General features: G+C 35.6%; 1 protein-coding gene across 3 annotated transcripts in view; it reads left to right on the forward strand.

Moving 5' to 3' along the window:
* The window catches only part of LOC100734714 (cell surface glycoprotein CD200 receptor 2), a 38,645-nt gene that overhangs the window by 12,600 nt on the left and 3,116 nt on the right, over nucleotides 1-22,929 (forward strand). For 2 of the 3 annotated variants that reach the window (XM_063224956.1, XM_063224955.1), the window contains exons 2-5: nucleotides 9,244-9,337; nucleotides 11,055-11,120; nucleotides 18,128-18,442; nucleotides 18,560-18,811. In XM_063224956.1, the coding sequence (XP_063081026.1) occupies nucleotides 9,274-9,337; nucleotides 11,055-11,120; nucleotides 18,128-18,442; nucleotides 18,560-18,811 (697 nt within the window). In that variant the 5' untranslated portion in view covers nucleotides 9,244-9,273. Of the gene's footprint in view, nucleotides 1-9,144; nucleotides 9,338-11,054; nucleotides 11,121-18,127; nucleotides 18,443-18,559; nucleotides 18,812-22,929 lie in introns of those variants that run through there. The other variant, XM_023564852.2, reaches the window with a different exon arrangement.

Below are 22,929 nucleotides of genomic sequence, written 5' to 3' on the forward strand. Positions count from 1 at the left end.
ACTCATCATTCTGTAGATCCCCTGTGTCCTATTCCTTTGAATTTATTTGTGCTGTATTGGACTTGCTAGATATTAAAATTAAGTAGAATACCAGAAGGAATTACTACTATAATGAAGAAAATGTTTATTGAGTTTCAGCTGTAAGACAGGAATTCAGCTAGGAGCCACTGGTGTAAAAACAGTTATGATAGATCACTACCCTTCTCATTGTCTAATATCAGGTTCTAAGGCTGCTGATAGAAGACACTTGTGGGGCCTTAAACTTTTTGAGCCCCTCCTCCATTTTTTTTTAAAACCAGGCACCAAACTCATAACCTTGTGCTTGCCAGGCAGGTGCTTGCCCCGTTGAGCTAAATCCCCATCCTCCTTGGCTTTTTGGTATGAATTCACCATATGAGACATCACAGTTCAGGAAGTTGATGGTTCAACATGCCAGCCTTTAAATCTTTGTAAAGATTTCATGTAGTGACCTTCTTTACCTCTTTTGATCATTTTGATTTGAAGCTCACATTGTCTGCAAACAGATAGCTACTGACTGCTGCTTTTTTTCTGGGTTCTTGTTGCATGGATTATTATTTTTCATGCTTTGACTATCAGTCTATGAATTTCCTTTTGGGTTGTATGTGTTTCTTGTATACAGAATATTGTTAGATTTTGTTTCTTGAACCACTGTGCCAGTCTGTTTATTTTGATTGGTGAATTGAGGCCATTTGCCTTAATTGTTATAATTGATATGTACTGGTTTATCTTTGTCATATTGTCTTCTGCTGTTGTTTTCTTGCTTTTCCCCTCTTTTTAATTGCTTGGTCTGCTTGTTGATTTCTTTCTGTTGTTGTTTTGGGAATTGTAGTAATTTTTATCTCTCTCTAGTTGGTCTTTTAGTACTCTTTCTTGGGTTGGTTTCATGATCATGAACTTCTTTGTTGTACAAATATCTTATTTCTCCATTAACTTTGAAAGATAGCTTTGAAGGGTACATCAATCCTGATTAGAATTTGGTGTTTTCCTTGACTTGAAATATTTTATTCCAGGCTTTTGTTGACTTGATAATTTATATTGAGAAGTCAGCTTGACTTGAATGCAGTTTCTTTTATAGTTGATGTGTTTCTTTTGTCTAACAGCTTTTAATGTTCTGTTTTGTGTTGAATTTCTGGAATCTTGATTATGTGTCTGGGTTTGATATATTTTGCTTATGTTTAATTGGAGTTCTATATTCCTCACTTATCTGTATGTCAGATTCTACTCCCATGCTTGGAATATTTTTTATCTATTACTTATGCAAACAGTGTTTTTGTGTAATTTATGTTAATTCTTGCTTTTTCTTGACACCTATCATCTTATATTGTTTTTCTTTGCATCATCTTGAAAATGTTGAATTGTTATTTCTTGATTTCTTATTGTTTTCAAGAGATCTTTTCTTTTGTACTCACTAGCTGTAGTTCTTCAAGGTCTGAAAGTCTATCTTCAATTTCATTGAAGTGGTTTTGTCAGCTTTCAATGGAATTTTTAATTTGCTCAATATCTGAATGTGTTCTATTCATTCTTATTCTTTGCTATGTTGTTCATTCAAGGTTTCCGTCATTTTCTTATGATCCTCTTTTTTTTTAAACATATGTCTTCTTTAGATAGGCTCAGCAATTCTTTCATTATGGTTATAATTTCTATTTTAAACCTAAGAGATTGTTTTTGATCTTATTTCCTCCACAGACTCATGGAGTTGTTTCTTTACTTAAATTGCTATTTGAGAAATTTCAGATTTGTGACTTCCAATTTCTTCAATGTCAGTGTCTTCTGGATTTGTTCTGGATGGCCTGGAGGTCTGAAATTACATTTTGCTCTTTTTCTTGACATTTTGTATTTCAAAACTTTTCATTTTGTTTTCTGTGATAATCCTTGTGAGTTTTGGTGATAAGTGCATTATCACTAGTATCAAGGCCTCTCTAGGAGAAGTCTGTTCTTCAGGGACATCTTCTGTGTGTAGGAAATTCTTGGTTTGTTTCTATCTCAAGATCCTACCTTCTCAATTAATTGAGAGTGGAATGTTGGCTTTTGTTTGGCTCAGTCACCAGTATTTTGATGTAAGGCTGTGGGAAGCTTATTACCCTAGAGTTTGTCAATACTGTTACACAATGGAGAACAACTAATCCCAACAGATATGATATCACACCTGCAGTAATAGAGTTAGTGATAATGATAGCATCAAGCATGTTTAGAATTGACAAGCTGTACTAACTATTGCTGTTGTATTTTACACCATAGAATCAAAGTCTACAGCTAAAAAATAGAATCAATCATAAATTAACAGTTTGTATGCAAAGTGTTTTCTCTTGTTAGAGTGAATTTACCTGCGTTTGTCCAGAGGAGCCAGTTGTCAAGACTAGGGTGCTTCCTACACTGGCTGCCCATCCCACGATGCAGGGGAATGGGCCAAGCACCTGGGTTCCTGTGGGCCAAGGTTCTCAGAATGGTGGAGAGACAGTGGGAGGGATTTATCCTCTCCTGTATGGCTCACCGCATCCCCCCCACCACCACCACACACACACAGAATGGTTCACAGGCAATAGGTGGGCTCTGTTGCTTTTCAAATACTAAACTTGAAGTAACCTTCTTCATCTGCAGAATCTCCAGAGGTAATCTCTCTCCTGGAGAAGAACAAAGCTGCAGTGTACAAAACTAGTTTTAAGGAAGCAGGCAGTACAGATCTTCTGAGCCCGAGATGAAAATTGCAATACTAAGCATTAGAATTAAATTGAAGGGAAAGTGACTGTGAAGAGCATAAGTCACTGAGCAGACAGCAATGTGCCTGATGTGACCTGCTCTGTCTTATATTTTTGTGGCCATAGGTTAGTAGGCTTGTAGTTACTGATCTGATTATTATAACTTATTCATTCACTGAATCATTTCCTTTGGAAATTCTAATTGACTTATATTAAAATTCTAATTCTGTTCTCCATTTATTTTATTCCCTGTTTCTTTTCTCATTTTCCTATATATTTTCTTGTTGCAGTGAAATGTGTTTTCTCAGGTCAGTGTTACCCACTACTATTTTCCTTCTACTGTCTCCATTATATTTTTAAATTTATCACATTTAATTTCAATAACTATATTTTTCATTTCTAAAAGTTCAGCTCTTTCCTTTTACTTTGCTCCTTTTCTTTTCAAGTCATCTTATACATGTGCTACTTTTGGTGACATTTGTGTTGTCCCATTATTTTCAATTACTGTGTTGCCAGTTCTCCTGTGGGTTGCTGTGATGCAGTTATGGAATTATGGAAGACACAGTGACAGTTGTATGGTAGATGGAAGGGGAAGAATTTAAAGAGAAATTTTGAAAATATATGAAATTTGACAGGAGTTTAAGAAGTTAATTGAGCTAACACAGTAGAAAGAAGGGATTCTGAATAAAGGTGATTGTACATGCAAATACAAAGAGTCATGAAAGTTTTTGTTGGCTAGAGAAGAAACTCAAGGTAGGCAGTGAGTGATGAGAAGGGGAAAAGTACTAGGAAGATTCAGAAGTGGGCAGATAACACCGGTGAGTCCCAGGGGGCACTGGGACAGTAGTAAAATGCCCACCTATGAACACATCCGGCTCTTGGGGGACATGCATACACAAACCCCAATAATGTGTATGAAAATAATTATACACAGACATGTAGAGAAGAATGGAAATGATGAAGAGTAGCCGTGTTTCTGTTATTGTATCTTATTTTTACCTCTGTGTTTCTGAGTTTTATTTATCTGTATTAGGAACAAATTGATTGACATCATCTGAAAGCAACAATAACTCTCACTGGAATAGAAAACAAAAGTGAGACTCGAGATACCAGTCTTTCACGCTCTGCAGACACTCATGAATTTCATCAACTATTTACGGGAGTACAAGGGGGAATGTGGAGCTAAGTCCTATGATCTTTGTAGGAGAAATTAACAGAAACAGGTTTCTCTTGATAAGTGGAACATTTTTTAATTTACTTTTGCCAGTGAACTTTGTGGGAGAATATAATTTAAAAAGAAACAGGCTTCTCTTTATAAGTGAAAAGGCTTTATAGTCAAAGCTTTGCAGAGATTATTTAGTGCTAAGTCAACTTACAGTTCTCTTTCTTTAAATATTATATAAAGTTAGAAAATATTGTCAAGAATGAAAACATTAAAGAAAATTCATTAATTGTCTTAGTCTGTCCAAATTGTGCTGTGGGTCTTTGTTTTTGAAGTTATGGAACACAATTCCAGTGGTTAACAGTTACATTTGTTCTAAATTTGTTCTGAACTTACACTCTGTTTTAGACATTTTTGTCTAATTTTACAAACAAAGGGATTCCTGGTGTGTGTGTGTGTGTGTGTGTGTGTGTGTGTGTGTGTGTGTGTGGTACTGGTGATTGAACACAAGACCTTCACACTGATCTGCATGCCCAACCCTTTCTTACTTTCTATTTTGAGACAAGGTCTCACTAAGTTGCTAAATTGCTAGGACTGGGGCTTACACTATGCTATAACAGATAAAAATTGTAACAAATTTGCATTTCTTCAAACTTTCCTTCCATTTTCATATTTGTTATTATGTTTACATTTTGAATATTTAAATTATTTATATTTTGTTCTTTAGCATTAATTATTTGAAGCATTTAGTCTTATTTAAATATTTAAATGGATTCATTGATCATCATCCACAATAGTTTCTTATTTTGGGAAACATCACTCGTCTGTTTTAAAGGAATATAAGATGGAACAAAATGGGTTAAAAGAGAGAGAGTTTCTTTTTTTTTTTTTTTTTTTGGTATCAAAGGTTGAACTCACGACCTCTTGCTTGCCAGGTGTGCACCTGTACCACTGAGCTAAATCTCTGACCCATTTATTTTTTGAATATTCTCCTGTCCTCTACAAAGCTATACGTAAGATACACTACAACCCAGTATTGCTCAGACTGCTTATTTCTCTCTGTGATGCAATTCATTGAATATATGGTGAGATCTGTAACTTAACAACATAATTATGAAGAAATCAACAGGATTAGTTTTTATTATGTGTTAAAAAGAAAAAGAAATTAAAAAGAAACCCAAAACTAAAATCTCAAACCCTCAGGAACAAAGTAAATTCTGATTCTTTATCAAAGCTTTTTAGAGACTACTGATTAAACGAAATTATTCTCAAATGTTAGAGCAAATACAGAAGCTGTAACAATGAAAGACTTGTCTGTGGTTCAGATGAGAAAAAACAAAAACAAGACAAAAAAACAATAAAAGCGAGCATATTGTATGCTTTAATACCTGTAATAACCTATAATAAGCACAAGTGACCACACTCTGAGAAACTATTACCTGCCTCTCACAAAGATTGTGTTTAAAGTTGTGAAATTAGTGCTATTATATGAAGTGTTTGTATTAGTGGTGGAAATATCTGTGATAAAATCAAACTGAACAGGAAATTCGTGTGGCTATTTCAGTGCTAAAATGTACACTTTAGAGAGGCAGGTGGAGGAGACGGGAGAAGGGCTGCCTAGAGCAGTGTGGGCTGGAGATGCAAGCTGAGTGTGAACTGCTGTGTGGGCACAGGAGTCCCTGACATGTTCTGCAGAAGAAGGTGAAGCTGTATTTGTAGGAGACTGTAAAGTCTTCAAAAATAACTCTAAAGTGAGCATCTTTTCTATACAGGAAGCAGATGATGCCCAGGGTGACGAGAAGAGTTTAACTTTACAGGACAGCAAGCCTGCAGCAAATTAAAAAATACAGAGTGTTAGTGACTGTGCCATGGAGATGGTCAAGGAGCACTTAAAAGCAAAAATATTGAGTGACATGAACGAAAGTGCTGGAGTAGGAAATGCCAAAACTCTTCTGTTCCTTTACTAAAGCAACAATTAAGTGAGCAAAGACTGTGAAACTCAACTTCTTTGAGACTCTGGAATTTAATGTTAGAAACAGGCCACCACAAGGGAATACTTACAGAAGAGAAAAGCTGCTAAACTTCAGGAAGAGAGGGGTGTGGCATTCTAACTTAACTATAGCCCCACAGCCCACCTGGACAGTGTCTATGGTGACGGGGTGGAGGCACAATCAATCTTGTTTTTGAAAAGAATTGTAGCCATATGCTTTGACCTGTCTAGTGGCTCTATGATGGATCAGTCAAAAGCCTGCCTCTGTTTCTTTCATGTTGGAACTGTCCTAGAGCTGGAGCATCCTACCCAGGCATTTGTTAAAAACTACTTAATAGCACATAGTCTTGTGGCAGCTGCATTTGATCAAGGATAAAAATGGGACAAACAGCAGACAGACCAAAGCCTAGGAAGGAAGAGACTTGCAAAGCAGATACTATTAGGCTGTGAACTTTGTAAAGCTACCCTATCCCCTGGGGAACTGAAAGGCCACCTACATGCCCAAGGCTGAACACAAACTCGGGAAGACTGAGAAGCCTCTAAATTCTCAACTCTGGCTGACAGGCAAGCAGAAAATAAAGTCCAAGGCAGATTTGTAAACTGTCTAGTGGGTGCTGAATGTGTTCCCTAATTCATCTGCAAGAACTAGGAGATATCTTCTCTTAAATGCAGATATTTAAAGAAATCACTTCAAACCAATAGAAGATTCATAAGCAACAGAGAAGTCAGTAGGCACACACAATGTGATGTTAACTTTAAAATTTAGTTTAAAAATTGACGAACAAAAGATCAATAATAGTAGCAATCAGGAATCTCCAGGGAGAGGCAAATCTTATTTTCAGAGTTGCTGCATCATAATATTTAAAACACTTAGTGCTCAGCAATTAAAAATTATGAGAGATGCAAGGAAACAGGAAGTTATGGCCCATACACCAGGAAAAAGGAAACAGAAAGCATCTGTGGGGAAAATGAAATTTTCTAGTCAAAGGCTTTAAATCAAGTATTTTAAATATGCTCAAAGAGCTAAAGGCAACTTTGTAAAAACTAAAGAAAACTAGAGAAACATAATCTCACCAAATGAAAACTATTGCTAAAGATAAATATGTAAAGCAAGGTTAAAGGAAATTCTGAAACCATGAAGTACACTGCCTGAAGTTCAGTAGCAGATTCAAGCAGGCGGAAGACAGAAACTAAGAACTGAAGAACTTAATGTGAGAACTTGAAACAGAGAAAATGATCATCTCAGTGGAGCCACTCTAGTCCAAGGACCTGGGAGTAGAAAAAGGAGGAGGACCAGGAACACAAGGAGGAGAAGAAGAAATATGAGGAGAAGGAGGAGAAGGAGGAAGGGAAGAAGGAGAAGAAGAAAACGGAACGGAACCTCAGAGGTCTTTGCAATATCAAGAGAGTGATTATGTACAGTGGGGTTGGGAGGGAGAAAGAGGCAGAAAGAATATTCAAAGGAATAATGTTTGAAAAATCCCCCAATTTGATGAAAGATATGATACCACATATTCCATGAACTGCAAGTAGGATAAACTCACCGGGAGCCACACTGATACACATTATAATCAAATTATCAAAAGAGAAATGAAAAGTCTCAAAAGTAGGAAGGGAAGTGACACACTGCATACAGGGGGCCTGGAGGAAGAGTAGCAGCCAATTATTCATCAAAAGTCATGAAAGCTAAAAGGTGAGTTATATTTTAAAAAACTGAAAATTGATAACTCCAGTCAAAGCTATCCTTCAAAATAAAGGTGAAATTAAGATATTTTCAGATAAACAAACGTGGGAGAAATTCATCCCCCTAGAGAACAACTCATAGCGATGTGAAGAAATAAGGAACTCGGGTACAAATAACCACAAAACATAAAAGACAACTCTTTTGGTTTGTAATTTTCCCTATATGATTTAAAAGACAAGTGCATTAAATAATAACTATAAATCTCTATTAAATAGGTGCACAGATGTAAATTTTTACTTGTGATAATTTTAACATAACAGTAAAAAGATGAAGTTGTCTAGAAGCTAAGGTTTTTTTTTTAATTATTGAAGTTAAGTTGATACTAATTCAGTCTAGATGACTAGAAATGTAAATTGTAATCTAGCGCATAACCACAAAAATAACTCAGCAACATTAAAAAAGGGAAGGAGAATAAAACCAAAACATTACACTAAGCGAACATCCAATAAGCATCAGAAAGCACTAAGGAGAATTGAGAAAGAATGTATGAGACAGACAAAACCAAACAAGAAAGAACAGAAGTTAGTCCATTCTTACCTGTAACTACGTTATGTATCATGTGTTTAGGGAAAAACAAATGTAACACAATTACATATTGTTTCTAGGAGATTCACTTTACATCAAAAGACACAAACAGAAAACAAAAAGGTAGAAAACGTATTTTGGGGGATAGTAAACAAAAGAAAGCTAACATTGCTATATTCAATATCAGGAAAAGAAAATGTAACTAAGAAATTTGTTAACTCAGGATGCTGAGGTGGGAGGATCACAAGTTTGAGCCTAGCCTGGGCAACTTGAGGTTTAGACTCTGTTTCAAAATATAAAATAAAAAAGTCCAAGGATGAACTTCAGTTTGAAGTGCCTGATTAAATTCCGGAACTACAAAAAATTTGTTATCAAAAACAAAACAAAAAGAAACTGGATGTGGTGGTGTATACTGTAACAGAAACTTTATTTACATTAGCCTCAAACTTGAATAATCCAATTTCAAAGAGAAATAGTATATTTATATCGTGGTACATTTATTTTAAAAAACCCTATCACATGGTGTTAATGATGAACTGTCTAAACAATTTTATTTAGGTGAGGCTCAATAACTGGTAAGATAAATGAATGACAATAAAAAATGGCCTAGTGTTCATTTCTGGGAAGAAATTATTTGTGTAACTAAAGAGTTACACAAGTTCCTAAGAGAGGAACAAAAGAAAACTCCGAGTAAAATATTACTACCTTGGTTTAGGAAGTACATGTAAGAGTGAATATATATGTACAAATTCAATAAGTTGTACGCTTACGGTTTCTGCACATTGTCAGGTAGGTTTTATGCCCGTGAAATGCTACTTTTAAAGTGAATGGCTATATTATGTCTGTTACTCTTTTCAGGGTTATGGAAGAACAAATAAGATACGGTTTTGGTTTTTTTTTTTTGTTGTTTGTTTTTTTTTTTTTTTTTTTTTTTTTTTTTTTTTTGCTTTATCACTGACATTTCCTGCTTATGGTTAATTAACCAAAATGTACACCACGGAGATAAAGATAAAGATAAGCAAAATGACATTCAACATTGTTGGAATAAGGGTCAACAAGAGGACCTAGCAGAAGAGATTCACTCAGTTCATTGATTGATTTACAGTGGACTTGTTTAAGTGGAAAATCACTCCAAATGTATACCTTGGTGAGAACTTTGGCTGTGACGTTACTGATTTCCATCATTATTGTTGTGCCTGGTAAGTCTGACATTCTGATATTTTTAGAAGAAAATGGATCTATCTTTCAATAGTAATGAGGATACTCTTGAGTTACTCATAAGACATTGTAGATTTGTGCTATAGGCACAAACTTAGTTTATATCTTGTATATTTTATCTTTTATCTTTTGTGTCCCCTTAAATTATTATAGCTAGGGTTGTTTCTAATGGTTGTCTTTTAACCTTAATGCTAGAAATAAAATTGTTTTTCTCAGCACTATTACAGAATGAGTGTTTTAGATCTGAAGATATACTTACTTCTGCTAGTACTTTAAAAAAAAAAAATATATATATACTTAATGCTCCTTTCCTCCAGATTGAAAGACTTCTTTAGCATTTCTTATAAGGCAAATCCACTGATAATAAATTCTTTCAGATTTTTTTGTACAAGAACATATTTCTCCTCCATTTTGAAGCATAGCACTTCTGGCTATGGTGTTCATGATGGGCAGTTGTCTTCTTTCACATTCTAAAATACACTGTGCTAATCCTTTCTGATCTGCATGATTGAAGAATGTACTGACAGTCTCATGGGAGGTTTCCTGTGTGTAACGACTCATTTCCATCATAGCTTTTAATATTCTCTCTTTAGCTTTTAACACTTTGATTGCACTGTGGTCTTGATGTAGGTCTCTTTGGATTCATAGTAGGACGTGTCAATTTAGTTTTCTGGATGTAGATTTCTCCTTTTCCTCCCCTGACCTGAGATATTTGTCATTTCTTGTCATGTCTTTTAATGTCTTCTCTCTTTCTTCCCATACATTACACAAATAATTCATACATATTCTCTTTGATGGTGTCCTGTAATTTCCTTAGACTTTCTTTAATCTTTCCATTCTATTTTATTGTTGCCCCTCAGATTGGATGATTTCCCATGGTTTGTCTTCCTGTCTGCTTGTCATTTTGATCTAACATATTTTTGAACACTACCATTTAGTTTTTGAGTTCAGTTATTACAATTCTCAACTAGGTGATTTCTCTTTAGTACTTAATATTTTGTATCTCCTTGTCACATTGATCTGTTCTTGTATTGCTCTCCTTAACGTGGTTTGCAACTTTCTCTTTTTAAATTTCCTGTCAGGTAAATTATATAGAATAAAATATGTCTCCTACAGATACTCACCATTCTTGAATCTTTAAATCAGCAAGACCTGACTGGTACATATCTTGCTAGGAATGCTAGGGTTTGACTGATAGAACATGTCAGAAATATTTAAAATAAAATGACAGAAATGAATTCCATGCACTGTGAGACCTCCTTGAACTACATATATTTTGGATAGATTTTATTATTCAAAAGAGTTTTAGTTTGTAGTAAAATTGAGTGGAAAGTGCAGAAAATTCTGATGGAACTGTTGAGTCCACCCAGGCACTGCTTCCCCTGCTGTGGACATCCTGTAACTCAGTGTTACATTTGCTACAGTCACTGCACCCATGTGGACTCATGATTCTCACCTGAAGCCCAGAGTTTCCATTAGGGTTAACTCGGTGCGGTAAACTCTATGGGTTTGGGTAAGTATATGAAGACATGTCTCCATTCTCTCGCTATCATACAAAGATATCTCATTGCTATAAAAATCCACTGTTCTTTAACTTTTTATCATTTTATTTGTGAAAGACTTTGAGGAAAAACAGTGACTTTTCTATTTGAGTATTTAAAAATTAACTTCACTTATTTTTTTCTAAATATTTTCTAGATTCAGGTGCTTCATGTATGGATGAAAAACAGATTATACAGGATAATTCATCCCCTCTTGCAGAAGGTAACACACTTTCACAACTAGTGGCCTGCACCAAAGGGATGGAGAGTGTAACTTAGTTAAAAACAGTCCGTGATGACCTGGCTGAAGTCCAGCTGATGACTGCAGAATATGGTGATCTGAGTGCTGGGGTAAAAGGGACAAAATTCACAATTGAACAGTTTTGGAATATATGTGTGACTAAACACACAGGAAGAGAAACTTATCTAAAAGCGGTTTCATAGTATCACAGTAAGTTTTTAGTAAAGTTCTTTTTTCATTTTAAAGAAGAAAATAAAAACAACAGTACAAAATTTCAAAACAATATTTTGGAGATTAACTATTGCTAGTACATTGAATATTGAAATAAAGTAGTTGCTCATATTTCAAGATATAGAAGTGAAAAATTGATCAAACAATACAGGCACAAACCTTTCTTTTCAATGAACTAATAGTTTAACTATTACACTATTTTGTGGGTGTGTCTCTATTTTTTCTTTCCCTTTTGTCTTTTCTCCTTTCCCCCATCCCAGTTTCTCTTTTCTTTTGAAGTTTCCTCCCATTTCATAATCCTATTGTGCACTTTTTTTTAAAGTAAAAGAAGAGGAAAAAAAAACAATGCAGTAAAATGATACAAAGTAGTACAGAATTTGAAGAGAAAAAAATATACAGTAAGAAATCACTAATTAATAGATTACATATTGTCATCTTAGAAATAATTTTCCACATTACAAAATTATAGCATACAAAGTGGATGTACAGTGAGACTGCAGACAGTTCTGTTCAATGATCCAATAAAAACTCAGTTCAGTGGTTTTCTATCATACATACAAATATACATGCAGTTATATCTTTAAGACCACTTTCTTTTCCTCTCTTTTTTACAATAACAATTACACTTTTTGGGTTTTATTACTCCCACAGTTCTTATTACTTTTTTTTGAAGAGAATAAAACCAAATGTGACAAAACAAAACAGAGTCAGTTAGAACAGCAGGATGGACATAGTATATGATGCCAAAATAGAATACCAGGTCATCAAAAATGATTACCATTGTGCCTCTTGCTATCTTGAAAACAGTTGCCTATATCATCAGGTATAACAGAATTGAACAAAACAGTACAGAAAAAGACCAATAAAACCTACACCCGAGAGCTTACAGGCCTTCAAAAGAAGATAATACTCAAACCATAATGGGCATCATAGCAAATCTTATTGCCTTCAAAGTGGTTGCCTATACCCTCAAACTTGATGCTATCAAACAAAATAGAATATAGAATAATCAGACAGAACAAAATGGGGAGAGAAATACTCGGGTTCAAATCAGGTTAATAAGAAAACAAAAAACTTATTGTAATATATCTCACTATTTTTTAATTTAGTTTTCCCTTAATTAAAAAATAAGAAAAAATAAATAAATTTTTTAAAAAGTAGGAGATTGAGATAAAAGAGGACATAGTAACCAAGCAACATAGGTCAGAACCGAACAATTTAAGCATCATTGTGTTTCACCAAAAGATAACCTGACATAATAGTAGTCACCATAGTGTCCCTTTCCTTGATTTGTTTGAGTGTAACTTCATATACTATAGCATTGAACATATCAAGACAGTGTGAAGCCATTCAAGAGAATGTAAGAATTACAGGGTATTTAGAACCAGCTAACAGAAAACGAATAATAGTTTCTATATTATCTCTTTGCCTATAAAACATTTTGTTTATACTATCACGTATAGTAAAATAAAGTAAGATACAACATGTTAAAACCCATGGAAACCGACGAACAATAGCTTGATGGAACTTCAAGACAAGATGATATTAAATCAGCACTAGCTATTATGATGTCTTATTTTCTTCAAAATTGCTATTCATACTGTCACAGACAATAAAATCGAACAACCCAGATTAAAATCATTCCAATTAATGAGTAAAAACATTATATGGCTTCAAACCAACATGACTGGGAATCATGATTACCACATTCTTTTATGTATTCTTATCATTTCTTATACTAGGGAAACTATTTGGTATTTATACATGTGAGTTTGATTTGTCTCACTTATGAGTATGGTCTCAAGCTGCATCCATTTATTTATAAATATCTCTGTGTGATCATTCTTTATAGCTGAGTAGTACTCCATTGTGTAAAATACCACAACTTTTTTTTGGTGCATTTTCTATCTTACTTAGTTTTCACCATCTTGCGCAAGGAAGACAATATGATTTTTACACATATGAATCTGATTTATTTCAGTTATGTATGGTCTCAAGTTGCATCCATTTACCTGCAACAGTCTTAAGTTTATCCTTCTTTATAGCTGAATAGTACTCCATTGTATATAATGCCACATCTTTTTTATCCATTCGTCAAGATTTGGCTATTACAAATTGTGCTACTATAAATAGGGGAGCACATATATTACCGTGATATGATGCTTATAATTCTCATGGGAAAATACATGGAAAAGAAATAGCAGCATTGAATGGGACCTCTAATCCTGTTTTCTAAAGAATCTTCACTGATTTACATAGTGGCTGCAGCAGTCCACACTCCCACTAACATGGAGAAGGGTTCCTTTTTCTCCACAGCCCCTATCACCAGCTGCCATTGTGTCTTCAAGATCTGAAGTTCTATCCTCTCTTTCAATCTATTTGTTGTCTATACTAATAAATTTCTTTTTATGAAAAAATTGCAATGGAAAATAAATCTTTTCTTGTTTTCTTTTTAATTTTTTAGAGAGAAAACAGTAATAATGTACAGAATTTGAAAACAAGATAATAGAAAATTAACAATGGTTAATGTATTACATATTGTTATATTCAAATTAATTGTTAAGGTTACAACATATAGGTATGCAAGCTAATCAAACAATATAAGTGCGAGCCATTCTTTTCAATGAACTAATAGAAATTAGTACAATTATCTTGGCTACTGTGTATATACATGTGTATATAATTTTTTCCTCTTCCTTCTTTTCTCCTTCTCAAATCCCAGTTGTTTTTCTTTCCTTGTTTTTATATTTATACAACATGCTACTGTCTCACCAGAAAAAAAAAAAAACATTTCTACACATCATCAGCTTTCATTTTCACGGGATACCTAAACGAAATTGCTTATTAATTTAAGATCTGTTGACATCATTTATTCTCTTAACATTTTGAATTTCAAACTAATTCATCTTGAATACCATATTAGTTAATTTCAATGAAAGTACCACCTACTTTTCAATCCCATCTCTGGCAGAAAAGATACTTTTGTGGAGAGGCATTTAGGGGTTTTTTTTTTTTTTTTTTTTTGTCTTTTTTGTTTTTATCAGTACCGGGGACAAACTCACGACTCACAACTCACGACTCACGACTCACGACTCACGACTCACAACTCATGAACTCACGACTGCCTGCTTGCAAGGCAGGTGCTTCTGCCGCTGAGCTAAATCCCCAGCCCCGAGGCATTTAGTTTTGATGTTACTGATGTTTTGCATATATATTAAAAACTCAGGGGGAGATAACCACACTATTGCATTTGCTTTTCTGAAGGGCTTAAGTCTTGTAATAAATCCAATATTCTCACCATCAAAATATTAGATTTTAGAATATTTAATTTAGAATTCACTTTATCAATTTCTTTTTTTTTAAATTTTATTTAAGGAGAAAAAAAAGCAGAGAAAGGGTACAAGTTATACAGATTTACAGAAAAATATAAACAGTAGGAAATCACTAGTTAATGGATTACATATTGTTATCTTAGAAATAATTGTTCAAGTCACAAAACTAAAGCTTGTAAAGTGGACATTCCAACAGTGAGACTGCAAACAGTTCTGTTCAATGATCCAACAAAACTCAGTGATATCATTATCTATCTTATACACTTAAATATACATGCAGTTATATCATTTAGAGCACTTTCTTTTCCTCTCTTTTGTACAATGACAATTACCCATTTTGGGTTTTGTTGCTCCCACAGTTCTTATTACTTTTTTGGAAGGTAGTAGAACCAAATGTGACATAACAGAACAGAGTCAATCAAATCAAAAGGGTGGACACAATAGATAATGTAAAAGCATAATACAAAGTGATCGACAATGGTTACCATAATGCCTCCCGCTATCTCTAATAGAATTGCCTATATCATCAGTTATAATAAAATTGAACAAAACAGAAAAGAACAAAGCCGACAAAACCAAAACATTGGAGACATTATAGGTCTTCAAAAGTAGATAATAGTCAACGAGAATGGGCGTTATAATGAATCTCACTATCTTCACAGCTGTTGCTTAAACTTTCGAAACTGGTACTATCAAGCAAAACAGAATAGGGGGACATCAGTCAAAAACAAGATGGTGAGAGTAATACAGGGGGCTTTAAATCAAGATAATGAAAAGTCAAAGTGGGTTACTATAATATATCCTGCTATTTTTTATTTTTCCCTTAATTAAAAGGATAAAAATAAAAAAGTAAATAATGAAGTGGAGATTGAGATAAAAGAGGGCATAACAGCAAAACAGTGCAGATCAAAACATAACCATTTAAGCAGAATAGTGTTTCACCACAAGATAATCCTGACATAAAAGTAGTTACCATATTGTCTCTTTCCTTGAAATCTTTGAGTATAACCATATACTGTAGCATCAAATATATCAAAACAATGTAAAACCATTTAAGAGAATGACAGCATTACAGGGTATTTAGAATCAACCAACAGAAAACGAACAATGGTTTCTGTATAATCTCCTTGTCTTTAAAAGTTTTTGCTTATACTATCATACATAATAAAATCCAATAAGATACAACCTGTTTAGACCAATGGAGACAGAAGAACAAAAGCTTGATGAGACTTCAAAACAAGATGATACTAAATCAGTATTACCTATTAAGATGTCATTTTCTCCAAAATAGCTGTTCCTATCATTCAATCTTCTCTGCCTCATTTCTATTGAGCTCTTTTTCTGTCATTAGTTGTCAGTTTGTCTTCTTCATTTTGTTTTCTGCTCCATTGATTGTGGCCTCTCTGCCACTATTTCTGGATTCTTTATATTTTTCTTTTTTAGAATATCCTGTAGTATTCTCTGTAGAGTTGAATTGGTGGTTGCATATTCCCCTAGTTCCTCTTTATCCTGGAAGCACCTTGTTTTTCCATCAATAGTTGTGCAGGATATATCAATCTTGGCTGGAGATTATTATCTTTCAAAGCTTGAATTATTTCCCCCCATGCTCTTCATGATTTGATGGTTTGTGCAGAGAAATCTGCTGTAATTCTGATGGGTGTTCCCTTGTAAGTGATCTGTTTCTTGTCTCTGACAGCTTTTAATATTCTGTTCTTGTATTGAATTTCTGGAATTTTAATTATTATATGCCTGGGTGTTGCTCTGTTTGGGTTGTAGGTGGCTGGGGTCCTGTATGCTTCATACAACTGAGTATCTTTACCTTTCGCTAAATTAGGAAAATTCTCCTGGATTATTTCTGTGAGTAGCTTTTGTAGTTCATTTGTTTGTGTCCCTACTTCTTCTTTTATGTTCTTAATTCTTAAGTTATGGATCCTCTTATCATCTTCTTGTCTTTGTATTATTGCTGTTTGTTTCTTTGTTAGTTTTAAGAAGTTTTTCATTTCATTCTCCCATATTACTAATCTGCCCTCCAGTTCAGATAGTCTGTCCTTAGTTTCTTTCAAGCTGTTATGCCAGTTTTTGATAGAGTTTTTAGTTTCCTGGTAGTCTCTTTGAACCTGCTTCACGTATTCTATGCTTTCTCTATTTTCTCCATCAAACAATTCTCTCCTCTTTTTCTGATCTTCCATTCCACCATCTGTTTTTTCTTGGGTGGTGCTTAGCATTTCTCTAACTATTCTGCTTATTTCTAGCTTCAGGTCATTAATAACTTCTTCCTGAACTGATCTATGAGGCTCTCTAGATGGCGCTTTATGACTATTGGTGCAGTGTCCGCTATTGCCTGTTTCTCAGGATTGGGGGCCGAAGGGCCTTTCTTGTTGTTGCTCCCTCTTCCCATATTCTTTGTTCCTTATATAAGCAAGCGTATATAGGAGGCCCAGCTTCCTTTCCTGTCAGCCACAGTCTGATTGAATTGCTCCGGCTAGGGGTTCCCGCCCACCGCAGCACACCAGGAAGTTGCAGATCAGGCAGCCTATGCGGGGCCCCGCCCTCCAGGTCACCCTCAGGCTCTGGGATCTGGATTGTGCTAGCCCAGTGGGTCTCAGCCAGCAGTGTCATGTAGGCTAGGCACTTCTCACCAATCCTGCTTGAGAGGGGGGTATGTGGCTGAAGTCGCCGCAGCACCCTGATCCCGCAAGTCTGCCCAGTCCCAGAATGTCCTCTGTTGGAGTTTCCCAAACCGTGGGAAGAGTGTCAGTTTCTCTCACTCACCTCACTGCAACTCCATTCGCCGATTCCCGTTCTCAGAGTGAGTCTCTCTCCCTGCCGAGCCGATGTAGACGCAGCCGCCACGGGGCGGAAAACCCAAATCGCGGCTTCCAATGGCACGGGCACCAGCTTCCACACTGAGGCTTTTCTGTTCCTGTTATAGCACCAGGATTGCACTCCAAGTTGGTTTCTCTCAGCCCAGTTTGTTCTTGGGTAAGCAGGGCATATCTCCACCTGCTCACGACTCCTTACTCTGCACCATTCCTGAGTTCCAAGCTGGTTCTTTCAGAGACCCTCAATAGCTGCTGCTATCTGTCCGCCATGTTCTCCCGGAAGTCTATCAATTTCAAAATATCAAAATACCTCACTATTTCAATATATTTTTAACAGATGTTGATTCCATTGTAATGTTAAATATAGAACAAAATGCTTCCTATTTGAGTTTCATTTGCATTTATAGTATATATTACGTATATCTTATGAATATTTATCTTTACATAAATCTAATATTTCTATATGATCACCAGCTAAGCAATGTGTAAATACAGATTCATACTATGTGTTATAGATAAATGTCAACATAAAAAGATCTTTGTGAAGCTTGTTTTTTCCCATTTCTTCTTTTGTGTGGCATGTGGTGTGTGTACGTGTGTCCAGCTAACTTTAGGCTGTCTGTAGAGATGGGCTCCACGAAGGTGCTCTGTTGCCCTGATGTCCTACTGACAAACGTGCTGCTAACAACGTGGAAAATCACCCTCAGAGGTCAGACCTTATGCACAAAATCCTATGATAAGGAAGAAAATCAGACCTCTGACAACTGCACTGATGAGAGGATAACGTGGGCCTCTAGACCTGACCTGAGTCCTGACCTTCAGATTAATGGAGCGGCTGTCACACATGATGGAACTTACATCTGTGAAATGGTAAACTCTACTGGGAATTTGCAACATGAATATCAACTCCAAGTGCTAGGTAAGGGGCGGAATAAATTGTGATGCATCACATCATCATATTGGTGACTGAGACGAATTCTCTAAATTTCAACTCTGATCTGGAGGCTGAAGCATAGTTTTCCTCACATCCCTGCAGTGCACCCTGAAGCAAACATCTTTCTCAGCAAGAATAAAACCTTGGTGTGCGAGGCAGTGGCAGGCAAGCCAGCTGCACAGATCTCCTGGATTCCACCAGGGCACTGCCAGAGTGAGGAAGAAACAACCAGCTACAGCAACCGCACAGTGACGGTCAGGAGCAGCTGCAGCTACTCAGGGAACGTGTCCACCGTGACCTGCTTGGTCTCGCATTTGACTGGGAACTGGAGTCTGTCTGAATCTCTGCCTTCTGGTTAGTAATCCTTTTAGTTTTTTGTTTGATTTTCCTCCATTCTTTTATTGGATTTAAAAATGTGCAGAGAAATTTCTTTCAAAGATTTTATCTCCATTTTATCTTCCCTCCCTTTCCAAAATAGATAAGGTCTAAAAGAATATTACAGAACATTTTTGTAAAAAGCCACATTGTAGAATGCAGATTATTCCATTTATATTGCTTTCTTCTATACTAGTATTAGATTGACTTAAGTAGTGTGTTCTAACAGGATACTCATAGTTTAAATTGAAGTGTAAAGTATCACTTCAAACAGGTACTTAAACGGTTTCATGAGAAGGAGTAAGTTACTCAAAAATGCCTTCATAGAGTTTAGTCTGGGATGATTTTCTCCTTTATGCTCTTCTCATCAAATTTCTTACAATAACATCTGATATTTATTTTCTTCATTGTGTGCTTCTATCCTACTCCCATTTCTTGTCATTTAAAAATATTACAGTATTACTTTAATCAATGCAATATATATAAAGTCAATTTGTTACATATCACCCTAATTGAAAAACACAGGTCTAACACTGCTTTTCCAAGCCCTCTTTTCTGTCTTCATTTAATGCACCAGAGCCAAGTACTTTCAAATCTTTAAGTGTTTCTTGTGGTAATTAACTCCATTTTCTTAATCCACATGCTTATATTGCTGTTTCTTGTTTATCACACTGACATTATATAGACACTTCCCCCTAGAGTGGACAAACTGTCAGCACTGCCTTATTCCTGCCCCACCCTTATATCAGTTGTAGCAGCTTTTAGTAATTACATTAAGTTGAATTTGCAAATAGGATTCTTAAATCAATCAGTACATGCTTTCTCTTTTTTACTCTTTTCCATATCCTTTATGCTGGCATTACATTTTAAAACTTCCAAAGTATGTACTTACTGCTAGGTAATGTGAAGCTCATAGACAAAACTGAAGAACTATTAATGCTTTCCACAGATCAGATTTAGTAACTGATCACTTCTATTTTTTTCTGAATGATTTCCCTTCTTGAGTTTTTCATGTTCATGGGCTAATCAATCCTGACTGGTCACTTGACCTGGTGTGAAGTTATTGGCCTGGATGGTCTCTTTGCCTTAATTCTCTGCTTGATTCTGTACATATTTAATCTGAGTTTCTCCTACCTTCTAACATTTGTTTGCTGTAATCTCTCTCTTTGATTTATTTTCTTTGGTATACACAATTTTTATTTTTCCTTTTCTTCCTTTCCTCTTTCTCCCAGCATTTTTTTTCCCTTTTGAATAGTTTTTTTCCCAGCTCACAGTATCTGTTGTACATTTTCTACCTTATTTACTCTTTCAGTTTCTCATACAGGGAGACAATGTGATGTTTACATATGTGAGTCTGATTTATTTCACTTATGAATATAGTCTCAACTTGCAGCCATTTACCTATAAAAGTCTCAATTTATCTTCTTTATGGCTGAATAGTGCTCCATTATATAAAAATACCACATCTCTTTAATCCACTCCTTGCTTGATGAGTTCTTTTCAAGATTTAGCTATTACAAATTGTGCTGCTATAAACGTTGGTGCACATATATCACTGTGATATGTTTTCAGTTCTTCTAGGAAGATTCCCAGAAGGGGAATAGCTGGGTCAATGGGACCTCCAATTCTAGTTTTATGAAGATTTTCCATACTGATTTCCACAGAGTTTACCACAGTCTGAACTCCCATCAACTGTGGAGAAAAGTTCCTTTTCTCCATATCTTCTCCAGGATTTGTTATTGGTTGATTTGTTGATGACAGCCATTCTGACTGTAGTGAGAGGAAATCTCAGTGTTGTTTTAATTTGCATCTCTTGAAAAACCAATGATGCAAATCAGTTTTTATGTATTTATTTGCCATTTATATTTCTTCATCTGAGAAGTATTTTTTCATCTAGATGTGTTTTAATGAAGACTTTCAAAGCTGTGAACAGTGTTTTTGTCATTTCTGCTGACTCCTGCATTTTCTTTGACACCAGTCAGTCTTAACTTGCCTTTCTTTGCATTGTCCTCCAGTTGTTAGGTTATTTTTTCATATCTTGCTATTTTTCAGAGATTTTTTTGTTTGATTATTGGCTACATTTGTTTCTTTTAGGTCCAATAGACTATGTTCGCTTTCATTATTGCAGTTTGCAAACTTTCTATGGCATTTTTAATTTCTATTTTAATCTGTTTAATGTATTATATTTCTTTTTCTATGTTGCATATTTGTGATTTCCATTGTTTTTATACTCCTCTATTTTTTAAATCTATGTCCACTGTAGATTTATTGAGAAAGTCCTTCGTTATGACTGTTACCTCTTTTTTTAACCTGTGAGAGTAATTGTTTTGATGCCCTGTATAGCCTTGCATATGTGTTATTTTTTTCTTCTACTATTTCTTTTACTGTCCTTCCAGTAAATTCAAGTGGATGGCTTCTGATTTCCTCTATCTCATTGTCTTCTGGATTTGTCCTTGGTGGGCTGGAAGTCTGGGATGGCATTCTGTTTCTGCTTCTTGTTATTTTGTATTTTTCAATTTTAATTTGTTTCTTGTGTTGTTTGCATTTTTCGTATGTTAGGTAGCTTTATAACTGGCATAGAAGTTTCCCTAGGCAATGACTATTCCCCTGAGGTGTCTTCTAGGTGTAGATTTCTACTGGTCTTTATGTCTGTCTCAAAATCTTATCTTCCCACCTTATTAGAGACATTATCTTGGCTGTTTGGCTCAGCACACTGTCCTTTGGTATTAGGCTATGGGCATGACTGTCACCCCCGATTATCCCAGTGTTATTGTTGCAGAAAAACCAATTTCAAACAAAATGGAAGACTCTTGGCCCTCAGAAATCTAGAAGTCTACTTCATTGACTTTATGCCAGCAGACTAAAGGACTATAACTGAATCCAAATCACTAGCAAGAAGCCAGTTTTGAGTTTAGCTTAAATACAGTTTGAATGCAAGAATCAAGTTATTACATGATTGTTACATGAATTGTGTTGTCATATATTGTTCTATTTACTTAAAAGGAATTGCTTACCAGGATGCAAGAACATCCTGGGGATGAGGAAAAGGGATTCAAGCAGTGCAAGAAAAGTTAAAAGTATCCCTAACTGAGTCATTTTGTTCCCAACAAAGTTCTTGAAGCTAGACGGGAACAACATACATTCTTTTAAATAAGGACAGTACAAGCTAGACATAGTCAAATTGATCCAGCACATTATCAGAAACCTACCAGTTGGATTCAGTCAGTGCTCACTGAATTTAGCAGGGTGCTTACATGGCAAGCAGCAAAAGCATAGGCAGAGGCCACTATTTGATTTTTAACTATCACATGTCTATAAGCTCACTATTTTATAACTGTGCCTCATCATACTTGAATGTTAGCATTGAAATGACCCAGGGGCTGTCTGCTGCTGTGATCTGAGCCCCCAAAGCACTTGGAGATACAATGATGGTCCTGCCATCTAGCTGCTACTCCTTGACTAGGTTCGAGGCTCTATAGCACTGGTTCATTCACAGCCAGTGCGTGTGTGGCGGGTCACTTGGGAAAGTGTCTCGTGTTCTTACTGTTGCTTCTGACTGCACAAGACCCTCCCAGTGCAGGTCAGGTCTCTGTCTTCCAGCGAGGAGCAAAGTTGCTCTTGCTGACTCCTCACCTATCAGGTCAGCTACACAGCTACACTCTGGCCACATGACTGTGTCAGTGAGCTATTTCTCTGGTAGCAGAGAATTCTGGTTTTTTAGTTTGTTTGTTTGTTTTTCTTTTTCCTCCTCTGTCAGGTCCTCCTTTAGTTTAGAATCCCTTTGATTTCTTTCCCAGTTTTTGATTCCAGACTCTGCAATTTGTTCTGCAGCAGCCAAGCAGCTGTCCCTCAGCACTGTGCCACTTTTAATACCCCCCTTGAACTAAGTGTCTACTGGCACTTATATTAATTGGCATTCATGTATGAACTGCTGCCATCCTGTTACACCATGATGCCAGATTTTTAGACTACTGAAGCCAGAAGACCTGTAGTCCAAATCCCACAAGTGCAGGGATTTCCTCTGTTCTATATATAGCCAATGAGAAAAGGCTCATTGGTTTGAAAATTTCAAAACAATGTTGTTGACATTTTGTAGG

The sequence above is a fragment of the Cavia porcellus genome, unplaced genomic scaffold (assembly GCF_034190915.1).
Source record: "Cavia porcellus strain 051 isolate PalLab524CR breed Dunkin Hartley unplaced genomic scaffold, mCavPor4.1 scaffold_15, whole genome shotgun sequence".
Taxonomy (NCBI): domain Eukaryota; kingdom Metazoa; phylum Chordata; class Mammalia; order Rodentia; family Caviidae; genus Cavia; species Cavia porcellus.